At 43.3% G+C, this 12,082-nt stretch overlaps 1 protein-coding gene across 1 annotated transcript in view; it reads right to left on the reverse strand.

Moving 5' to 3' along the window:
- LOC126235594 (dehydrogenase/reductase SDR family member 11-like) overlaps window positions 1-12,082 on the reverse strand; it is a 65,011-nt gene that overhangs the window by 33,305 nt on the left and 19,624 nt on the right. Inside the window, exon 4 of the mRNA XM_049944308.1 lies at window positions 5,300-5,429. Coding sequence (XP_049800265.1) covers window positions 5,300-5,429 — 130 coding nt within the window. The remainder of the gene's footprint in view (window positions 1-5,299; window positions 5,430-12,082) is intronic.

Here is a 12,082-nt window from a genome sequence, read left to right on the forward strand (position 1 = left end):
GTTCTTATGCGAAGTGCCATCCCGCATTCCTGCCAAAAGACACAGAAACGTATACGGTTAGTTCAATTGCAGATGGAGGAGGGGTCATAATTTGTTCTAGAAGCTTCTATTGACCTGATCATGAGCTGAAAGAGGTTGACTGATAGCCTCATGACGTGTAGAGAGGAAGGCACTCCAATTGTAACGGGGGCTGTGATTGGCTGTAAGGAGAATTCACACTAATGACGCGAGGTTTGTTCTCAGCTGGACGCTTCACGGCGGCGGGGGGGCCCTCTTGGTGGTGTCGGTAGGACATAATTGGCTAGATAGCGATTTTGAGAGCTCTCTGGTGAGCGTCAGTGAGTGACAAACTTAGGTGGATAGCGTTTTGAGACATGGCTGGCGAGGTGTCAGAGAACTGTCTCAGCATCAGATTCGAATGTGCTGATGTTTCCTCTAGGAACTCCATCATTCGTCCCTCTATGAACAGAGATACGAACCTGTGCTTCTTCGTGGAGACGGAGGCATTACAAAGCGCTTCTTTACGAGCTCACACTTAAAAAAGTCTCTGATCCTGTTTTATAAGTAAGTAGAGTTCTTAATTCGTCATTACACGGAAAGGGCCTCGACCGCAGGAGGTTGCAGACGCCATTTGACGTCCTCTGTGTAGTCAGATTTTTCAGCTACGCAACACACTTTGTCTCTGCGACCACTGGCAGCAGTTCCCAGATAATTGATGCAGAATTGTTCTTCACAGAATTGAATTCGGCGCTATACGCACCACGGATCGGCACTTAGGAACTCTCTAAAAAGTACGTGTGTTATGTTCCATTTCTTTGATCGCAGTGTCGTTCATTGTCAGTGCCAGTAAGGGTAGAGGCTTTCGTAACTTCCATGTTAATCAGTATCAGCCGCCTAAGTGTTTCTGTCGTATAAGCGAGGACGCGATTTCGAGTCACGTCATGAACGTTTTGCCAGTCTCAAATTTAGGTTAGTGAGTTGGAGTTAACGTTCTGTCTCAATGAATGTTCACTTTGCATTGTATCTTTGAGAGTAGTTTTTATAATAAAAGTATTATCAGTACGCGGTTGTTCTACTCCTCCTAGAATTACACTCCAATCACCGATCTTGGTCAATTTACAGTGGAGTATTGTCGCAACTAACGCAGCTGGGGACTGTCATTGGCAAGGCTAATTTAATTCACTTATTAGGTGTGACCACACCGTTGCCATCAGGTCATTTACTGCCATCACACATAATCACATGCAGTTAGAAGGGGTAGTATTGGCACTGAGGTGACAGGACCCTTTCTATCCTTAAAACACATAAACTTCAGTGTGATACTGAAGAAGTTCCATATTCCTCCCTACCATCCATAAGAACGAAACAGAGGGTTACGTGTGAGGAGAATGTTTGATAGATTCGACATGTGCAGGAACTGATACACCAGATGTGCTGTACATTTAGTTCCTCCATGGAGTTTTTGGTTGATGAATATTACTAATGTTAGTTTCAACTCTGCAGCATGTTGGTGGTCGTAACAGTGAGCAAGTCACAGTATTTAGCACTACTGGGCAGTGGTTTAGGCACATGATGCGTTAGTGCACAGATATAGCAAAATGCATGGAGCTTTACTGAGAGTAGGTTATGAAGATCTGTAGGTTACAATAACTGAGTGCCTTCGTTTCTAAAGTTAGAGTGAACACAAAAAAGCATACCATGAGTTTTTTTTTTCTCTTTTGCTAAATGGTCCTACTCAGGACATAGACGGTGCCTCGCATTAAAGTCTTCTCTATGTTGCGGACTTGAAACCATCGGTCATGCACTTCGTTAGGTCTAAGCGAAGAAGTTTTAATGTTCCGTCGATATCTGGGTTACTACGACAAACACTAGTTCAGTTTAACAATGCTCATGTTAGGAAATCAATGGTGGTGACCTTGAAGGAATTATTCTGGCTTGGGCATTAAAATAAACAAAGAAACCACAGGAAATTTTCATGGGGATCGCTGGACGGGGGTTTAAAATCCACACCTCCGCCTTTTTTATCCACCACACCGTCTCGCGCAATGCGAATTTTCCTGTTTCCTTAGATGCTCGAGAATTCTACATAGTAGCAGAATGCTACATTACTTTCACAGACGCCGTCTTTTAAAGGGAAGTGAAAATAGACCCGTTGCAACGATTCCTTCAATCGGGAAAACCGGATATAACGCAAATATTTTCTTCTTACAATCAAACGTCTTATCTACACCGGTGCCCAAAATTCAAGCAACAAACGGAAATAGTGCAAGATTGCGTTAATTTTGCAACAAAACAATATAAACAGGTGACAGTAAAGTAGAAACAACGTAAAAAATATAGAACGTAAACAACTTCACCATTTATAACGGTAGACAAAGATATTCTTCGTTTTTTCCAACTTAAAGCATTTTCACACACATTCCGACAACTGGTCAATGTACTTAGCATGGGGTGTTACCACCTCTGGCGGCAATATATGTCTGACTAAGAGTGGTGATGCTGTGAGTGATGTCATCAGTCACATGTTGAGGCAATAACGCCAATTTTTCCTGTAGAGCTGCTCGGAAGTTTTGGAAAGTGGTTGGGGGATGCTGACGTGATACAACCTGCCTTCCTATGGCATGCCAGACATGTTCGATGGGATTCAAATCTGGGGAGCGAGCAGTATTACCAGCTTCCAAAAGAATATCAATCATCCGTGCTTTAAAGGTCGAGCATTGTCATCCATCAGTACGAGGTATGGGCCCACAGCACCTCGCAAGAACTGCACATGAGGTCCCAAGTTCTCGTCGCGATAACTGACATCAGATAAACATTGCCTGTTCACTCGTACAATTTAATGAAGAGATGTTCGAGTAGTCAACGTAATCCCTGCCCACATCATTAGGAATCCTCCCCGATAACACTCTCTTTCCTCAATGTTTGGATTCCGAAAATGCGTTCTGCGCTCCCACCAGATGCGTCTGCGTCGATAATCACTCTCCAGACCAAAACGGGACTCATCTGTGAAAAGAACATTGGCCCACTATGGCATGTTGATGGCCCTTCTGAGAAGACGCATCAGAGTTACACATACAGCAGATGTCAGACAGTAAAGGCTTCTGTGCTGTAGCCTTCTACACAGCGTTTGCCTCGCCACAACACGTCCAGCGGGTACAGCGATGTCAGACGCCAGCTGCCATGCGCTACTAAGGCGGTCCGTCGTGCTCTTACAGCCAAATAATGGTTCTCTCTTTCTGATATTACACGTGGTCGGCCCCGCCCTGATCATCGGGATACAGTTTCGATCTCTGTAAACAACAAAACGATTCACATTAAGCCATCGGGGTACATTAGTTTGCGACTGTCCTGCTTCCATTCTTTGTACGCCTCTCCACTGCAGAGAGTCTGATTGGCGACTTGTCTGTGCCGCACTGCACCGTCTGTGGCAGTGTACACCACGACCGTGGATGTTGGACAACTCGACAAACACTACCTCGTTTGATGGGTGCTCTGACGTCATCGTTGGCGTGCTTGTCCGTTGACCGGAATGCTATCTTTTATGCAGATCATGATTGTACGGACATCTGTCGACATTTTGTATGATTATATCGTGAATTAGGCACAGGACGGGAAAATAGTGGTTTGTTGCTTTAATTTTGGACACCAGTGTAGACTGTGGAGATAAGTCAGCTTTCATGTTCGATAATAAACACGCAGAAATACAAGAACTTCTAGCCATTCTCGAAACGTGAGACGTTGATTGGAAAATCGGCAACGAAAACGCCCAACAACAACAAAACATAATCTTAATGGATATTTTGTAAATTGCGCAGTTGTTAAATTTTGCACCAACTGCAAATCTTCAAGTGTTATCTTAAGCTGGGTAAACACTACACTGTTTGTAACAAGTGAGGTAGTGTTTGTTCTTTTAGCAGCTATAAATATGTACCAATACTTCGAGAAAAGGGTATTCAGAAAACGGAAATCATTTTATTATTTTTCAACGACAGTACATAGTGATATCATCACCTGAAATTGTACTGTGCGAATTGTAAAGAAAGAAGCTAGTCTTCTAATAATGAAAGCTAAATGAGGTGTAAAACTAAGCCTAACGGGAGAAGTACCACGCACGTTTATAACCCTGCACGAAAATTTTCCAGAGTGTACTTACGAGATGATATTGCTTGTGGTTTTTCAAAGCAATATTCAATTTTTATACCACGAAAAATCGTTTCTAGTTATATATCTGGGTAGATAATCTACAAATCCTGAAAAAAGTATATTTAAAGATGTACATTTTTCTGCTCTGATAATTTGGTGAACGTAAAAAACCGAAATAGTTATGATAGGTCAAAAAAAAAAAAAAAAGAAAAACCAGAGTACAAGATTACTAATATCTGCAACCTAATGCAACAATTTATTTTAAGCTGTGTGGTAATACGAAGTTGGTTTACTAAGTGTAGTGAAAAATCATGGAAAAAAGTTGCTCGATAAACAATTCACCTTACTTCTAGACGTTGTCTCCTATGAGGGAAACACACTTGGTCCAGCGATCTTCCAGCTGTTTCATCCCATCAATAGAAATAGGTTCTGTCAGACTCTTCGAAATACTCGTTGACTGCTGCTGTAACGTTTTCATTTGTTGAAAATTCCTCCCCAGCAAACCAAAATTTCCAGTTAGGGTACCGAAAAAAGTAACTTGGAGCTGAGCTTCGTGTGAAAAGCGAACGAGGAAGCAGTTCAAAGCCCAGTTACACCATTATCACTGATGTGTGGGATGGAGCATTATACTTGTGAAAGAGCACTTTTTTGTGTGCCAGCCTAGGTTTTCCTTCAGCCAGCACAAGTGTAAAACGATCCAGCAATGAAGCATAATAAGGTTCAGGTTCGGTTCTACGTTTTCCCAGCTAATCAATGAGGATTATTCCTTGAGACTCGCAATAAACAGCACGGCACTGGAGAATTCTGAATTAATCTCATTGTACATTGCTACATACATTTGCTACATGATGAAGAGGAGTACTGTAATCCAAGAACTGTCAAGAAACTTATTACTTCCTCACTAAGGTATCTCATGAAATGATCTTCATGTCAGAGCTATCGCAGGTGTCAGTGCAGAATTCGAGCATAGGGCGTTTTTGAGGTACCCGAGACAATGATTCTCACACGGTAGCTGATGTCGACGTTTATCGGAAGCTAAGAAGCCCAATAAAGCATCTTCCCTGACAGTCACATGCTGAATGGCTGTATTTTTAAGAATACCTCTACACAGACTCACAAGACGAAAAAGTATCGCTATAGACGCTTTGAGGTCTACCTGCATATGTGGATGACGAAGCCGTCGTCGACTCCCCTGTCCAGCATGCTCTGGACGGCCTCCCTCGTGCAGACGGACAGCCCCAGGACGTTGACGTCCAGTGTGTGCCGCCACTCGGCTGTCTGTCCAGCTGGGAACACTGCATGCCGCCATCATCAGTCAGCAATAAAGCGAAGGACGAGGACTGCAGTGAAACCGTGTGTACCGACACATCATTCGAAATGCTTATGCTGTTAAAGTTAGTGATCCTGTATACAATGAAGCTACTCAGAACAGCCACTAATTTAAATGTAGTGACAGAGCATCGCCGTTCAAGCCGATTCTGTAATCCTCGTCACAAGAAGTCGAGTGCAAACTGTTGTATCTACGTCTTCACAGCCACTTTATGTCACCAGTATTATCAATTTGAGACGCTGAAGACTGTCTTCCACGGGTCCACCCTGTAGAAGTCGGAGGGTGTCACATCTGCACTGTGCGAAGCGTAAGAGATCTTGATCCAGTCTAAGAAGGTGCCAGATTAGCTGCCAAAGATTCGTGCGGTTTGGCATTACCATTGTGAATTTGAACCGCTTCCGTGTTCTTGTGTAATCTCTTCGTGGTAGTGACGACTTTATGCTTGTAAAAGGTGAACGTGTCCCTCGCTATTTACGAACAGCGGCATTACAGAAAATCAATAACTGCGTCCTTATCATTCCAAAAATAGTAATTATGAATTTTTTTGCCGATGGCTACCTCTTACATTCGTTTAGTATTCGGAAGGTGATGCGTCGCTTGTACCTGGACCTTTCTCATTCTGGATTATATACAGGGTGGTCGGATGCAGTCTGAAAATCTTTTGAGGGTGTTGCAGTGTAGGCTGAGTTGAGAAATAGTTGTTAAGAAAAGAACTCGATACGTTGCGCCGTTTCAGAAATAGCAAACACTGAAGGTCCTTGAGCGCACAAATTCAAGCGGCCCGCCAGATGCAGCTAGTATCAGTTGTTATAGCATGGAAGCCAACATTCGAGACTACTCAGCCTTCGGCTCTGGTTCGATCCTTACTGCCGTCCCGTGTCCAATTATTGTGTCGCTCTCTTGCTCGGTATTCGGGAAACAAACGATCATGTTTGGCGACACTGTCTCTGGCGGGCCTCTTGAATTTGCGTGCTCAATTTGCAACGGCCTGATTTCCATTGTCTTTTACTCGGACACGGCGCAACGTATAGAATTATTTATCAGCACATCTTACCCTGCAACAGCATTACGTGCTATTTAGACTGTTTAGCACAACCCTGTATATTCACGTTTCGTCACTGGCCAGTAGATGGGATGCAAACATGTCTTTATTGGCTTCCAACACTTGCAACCTTCTCTTTGTCAGTCTCAATCCAATATCTTCACACTTTCCGATATTACAAATTTTTTTCCACCCTACGTAATGCTTTTGGAACGCAGACCATGTTTTTAGAAAGCCCTCAGGTTCTTAAGCCATTGTATACGTAAATAGACTCGTCGCCTCGCTGAGGATTTGTGTCAATGATTTTAGTTTAAAGCGTCCCACTTTTGACACTATGAAACAGTACGTAACACTGTAATTCCTTTACTATCAAAAAATTTTATTTCATTATATTTCATGAATCTCATATTTTATTTTCAATTTCAGTATTGCGTTAATGTTTTGAAGGAATCGTCATAAATCATTTGTAGCTGATATTTTATCAGACATGTGCCTAAAATCCAACATCCAATAAATTTATGAATTTAAACTACAAAGAACACAGCTAAAACAAAACGAGTCGCCTCTAGTGAGAAGATCGTTAAATAATTCAATCGTACTGTGCGAATGGAACCTTCTGCCTAATTGAAAAAGACTCAACTTAAACAAAAATTATTGGAACTTGTTCTGTAGGTTAAAAATAGCTATAATACCAAAGGTATACATAATTGCTTCGTTACAAAATGGTAAATACAAACAATATTGATGAAGGAAGTTAATGCAAGTCGCATCACAGAAGTGCTCTGCTAGTACACAACCTGACACATCCAGGTCTTTTACCTGCCTTGGTCCACTGTCTAGTGGATGAACGTTCGTTTGTCTCGCTATTTACAAACTGCGTTTGAGAATGAAAGTGGTTGTGCCAAACTTAGACTAATGAATGCGGCAGGGAATTATTCCATCGTATAACACTGGTTAAAAATGGATAAAGGTAAGAGGGTAGATGAACAAGCATTAGCTCGCCCTCTCGGATCAATCCAACAAGTAAAACTCTATTAATTTGGTATGTAGTGTCTCTCTCTATCTCTCTATTTGTTTAGTCGATTCCCACTCTCCACGACCCCATGAACTAGAGCATGTCGATTTTTTCAGTCCTGCATTTTCTCCTGCAGACGTTCCAGCTCCGAATCCATTACTGATGTGACGCCTTCGATTCATCTCATCCTTGCCCGCCCTCCTCTTCTGCCTCCGATCTTGCTCAGCATTACCGTCTTTTCCATCGAATGGTGTCTTCTCGTAATGTCCCCAAAGCAGGTCTGTTTTTTTGCCTCATTATTATACCGTTTAAGCAGCAGTCTGGTTTTTATTTACTGTATTCATACTCTCTTCACTCCATGGAACTCTCTATTCCTTAAAACACTGTCATAGTTGTAATTCCCCTCTCTTCAAAGCAGTAACGGTCTCTTTATTTCGCAGCTGCATTCAACATCACAGAAATTACCTCCACTTTTGCTCCTCCCATATGCCATGAAGTGTTACGTGCAGTTGCATAATTTTCGTTTTCTTGACGTTCTAACTCAGATCAGCCTCTGTTCTTTCTCCTTTCACTTTAAGTAAGAGGATGTTTAACTCTCTTCCACCTTCTGCAACCGGCCGGCCGAAGTGGCCGTGCGATTCTAGGCGCTACAGTCTGGAGCCGCGTGACCGCTACGGTCGCAGGTTCGAATCCTGCCTCGGGCATGGATGTGTGTGATGTCCTTAGGTTAGTTAGGTTTAAGTAGTTCTATGTTCTAGGGGACTGATGACCACAGCAGTTCAGTCCCATAGTGCTCAGAGCCAAGCCTTCTGCAACCAGTATGGTGTCATCTGCATTTGTAAGATATCTATCTCAGCTATTTGAATTCCAGTTTATTCTTCATCTATCCCAGCATTCCTCATAGTGTCCACTGTTGAGCCAACTGACTTTGATCCTTTCCCGTCGCAAGGCTGAACTCACCTTGGTAGAGTTACAGGCATGTGTCATTGTGGGTGGTGGTGTTGGGGGGTGGGGGGGGGGGGTGTAAAGTCGGAGCGGGGACGGATGGAGAATCATTCTGGGGGGGGGGGGGGTTACTAGCGCAAATAGGGTGACTGACTTTTGATATGGGCTGATAGTTATGCCCGATACCTGGGACCGAGATTCATAACAACCACTCCTTAAGAAGGTGCGTCTTAACATGTTAACGTTAAAGGCCGGCAGTATCAATAAGCACCATTCACGTACGTAAGCAATTGACAACAATAACTAAAATCTTACGTCACATTTTAATTATTTAATCTACCTTATTCTTTACTATGTCATATTCATTTGTTTAGGAATGACTGTAATAACATGAAAGGCAAAAACATAGGAATGCAAAAGCGAATTTTAGATAAATCCTCAAGCATTTTTAGTCCCCTGCAGTAGTTATTCCCTAATTCTAGTCGCAAATTCTAGCTGCAAAGGCATCGTTCTACGCAGTTTCCTTCTTTTGTTTGGTGAAAACAATTTTTGGTTTCTTTTCTGTATCTGTGCGACGCTGGGCAGATTTGATGGTCATAGACGAGGGGCGTTCAATAGGTAACGCAGCGTTTCTTTTCCGAAAGCAGGTTGGTTCTATTCAGGATTCTATTAAACCTTATTATTCCCCACTCTTTGGGCACAAATCCCAATTTTTCAACATTATTTCCGTTCAATGTGACGGCCTCGCACCACCTCGCTGGGCTCGTTGGGAGAGGCAGTATGCTGACATTGTACGACTCTACTGGACGACATCGGAGGCATTGGACCCAACAAATGTCGGGAGGTACGGGATCCTGGCCGTACGGTGGCTGAGGAGGAGCAGCCCAACGAAGTTTTGTTCTCTCGGGTGCGCATACTTGTGTGAGGGCTTAGATTGTCTTGGAGAAGGAGCAGTTTGTTTGCATTTTTGTGGCGACGAGCACACTGAATTCGTTCAGTTTCCTGAAGGTAACAGAACACAGTTCAAAGTTGATCGTTGCCCCGTGATGTAGGGCAGCAAACAGAATAACCCCTTGAGAATCCCAAATGGCCGTCGCCATGACTTTATCGTCTGAGGATGCGGCTTTGAACTTCTTCTTCACAGGAGATGTGGTGTGGCGTGACTCCATGGACTGCTGCTTTATTTCCGGTTCGAAGTGATGAACCCGTGTTTCATCGCCTTTGTGGTTGTTCTTACAAATAATTGCCTCGATCAACCTCTTGACGGGCAAGTAATTCCACGCAGATGGTTCTTCGTAGTTATTTTTTGGTCTTCTGTCAGTCGGCAAGGAACCCACATCTTTCAGTACTCCAATTCGAGAACCACTGCGTATTTGACTGCGATCCCTCGATCAGCTCGAATGAGAGTGGCTACTCGTTGCAACAGATGAAGCGTGACAGCTGTGTGCGGCCGCCCAGACCGCGGGAGATCGCAAGGTTTCGCGACCTTATTTGCGATGATGACAAACGCCTCACCCTAAGACTAATCCTACTTTCGTTCAGCGCCAGGTCTTCGCAGACATTTTGCAATCTATTACGAATACCTGTGAGTCTCTGGTTTTCCGACGAAGGAAACTCAAAAACAACTCTCTGCTTGCAAGGCACCACTTGTTACAGACGCCATTTTGAATTCTACGTATGGCGCTGCCAGATGTTGAAACTTCATAAAACTAGAGGGGTGAAGCGGAAATATTCCACCATGTCCCACAGCAAATTCCGCATTTTGCCATGGATGAGAATTGGATGAGATAACGAAGTGTTGCATTACTTGTTGAACGCCCCTTTTATGTATCCTAAAGTTGAAGCCACTGAGTACAGCAAGGTGGGAAAGTAGATTTGATGGAGTCGTCCATCTTTAGTACAAAATATAAGAGACTAGCGATGCACTGGTTGAAGTAAGCGAAGACGAAAATACGAACATAATGGGTGCACGTGTGGATGGCAATTTGGCTGACTTTATCAGTGCTTTCCTTTGTTGTAAGAAGGCCAATATTTGTTCTTTCTCACGGCGAAATAGCTAGCCAAATGCAAACCAGTATTATTGCGGGTCCTATTTCACATGCTATCGTCTGTCCACTTAGTCTTGTTTCTTGAGAGCCACAGTTCTGTTAGGAATTTTTTGACTTAATTCTATACGTTTCGTGCCTTTTGCAACTTCTGCCATAGTCGGCGATCTACCACTGTTCAGCGTTGCAGCGAACAGTCGGTCAGTGCGCGACTAACAGGTGAGCGGGTATTTCTTTATCTTTGTGGTGTGCTGTTAATATATACCACATGTGAAGATAACAGTCTACGTACATACGCACTGACACAAAACTTTTCTCTCCCGCCTATCATGTGAATTACAGCAAGCAATCGGTACGAAGCGCAAAGCGTGCACATTAGACGTAATGCGAGATCTCTATTCGCCTCTGCTCCCTGCCTGTCACACCCTCCCCCCCTCCCGCCCCCGCGGCGGTCATTGTGCTCGTCCCTCCCCACTGCACGCTCGCCTCTGCTCACGGAACGAGAAAGAGGGAACACATTTTAGTTGTACACCCTGCAAGTGACATCACTTAATTCTGGTTGACGTATTTAATTTTGGAGTTATAGTTCAAAATAATTTAGACTGTAAATCTTTCACTTCTGTTGTACTCACTTGTTTCCCATATCTGGCTCTGTCTCAAATACGTATTCACATCAAAAAGAGCTATAATTATGTGTGGTATGTGAAAATAAGACTTCAAGGACTAATGTTACGCGATTTGTTTATTCCGTATCTGTATTCCTGATTTTCCCGGAACATGTTTGTACTTCCTCCTTTCATCAATCAACTGAAGTATTTCTTCTGTTTCGCATGGTTTCTTCGCAGCTACCTTCTTTGTACCTATGTTTTCCTTCCCAACTTCTGTGATGGCCCTTTTTAGAGATGTCCATTCCTCTTCAACTGTACTGCCTACTGCGCTATTCCTTATTGCTGTATCTATAGCGTTAGACAACTTCAAACGTATCTCGTCATTCCTTAGTACTTCCGTATTCCACTTCTTTGCGTATTGATTCTTCCTGACTAATGTCTTGAACTTCAGCCTACTCTTCATCACTACTATATTGTGATCTGAGTCTATATCTGCTCCTGGGTACGCCTTACAATCCAGTATCTGATTTCGGAATCTCTGTCTGACCATGATGTAATCTAATTGAAATCTTCTCGTATCTCCCGGCCTTTTCCAAGTATACCTCCTCCTCTTGTGATTCTTGAACAGGGTATTCGCTATTACTAGCTGAAACTTGTTACAGAACTCAATTAGTCTTTCTCCTCTTTCATTCTTTGTCCCAAGTCCATATTCTCCTGTAACCTTTTCTTCTACTCCTTCTCCTACAACTGCATTCCAGTCGCCCATGACTGTTAGATTTTCGTCCCCCTTTACATACTGCATTACCCTTTCAATATCCTCATTCACTTTCTCTATCTGTCCATCTTCAGCTTGCGACGTCGGCATGTATACCTGAACTATCGTTGTCGGTGTTGGTCTGCTGTCGATTCTGATTAGAACAACCCGGTCACTGAACTGTTCACAGTAACACACCC

The sequence above is a fragment of the Schistocerca nitens genome, chromosome 2, assembly GCF_023898315.1.
Source record: "Schistocerca nitens isolate TAMUIC-IGC-003100 chromosome 2, iqSchNite1.1, whole genome shotgun sequence".
NCBI classification, from domain to species: Eukaryota; Metazoa; Arthropoda; class Insecta; order Orthoptera; family Acrididae; genus Schistocerca; species Schistocerca nitens.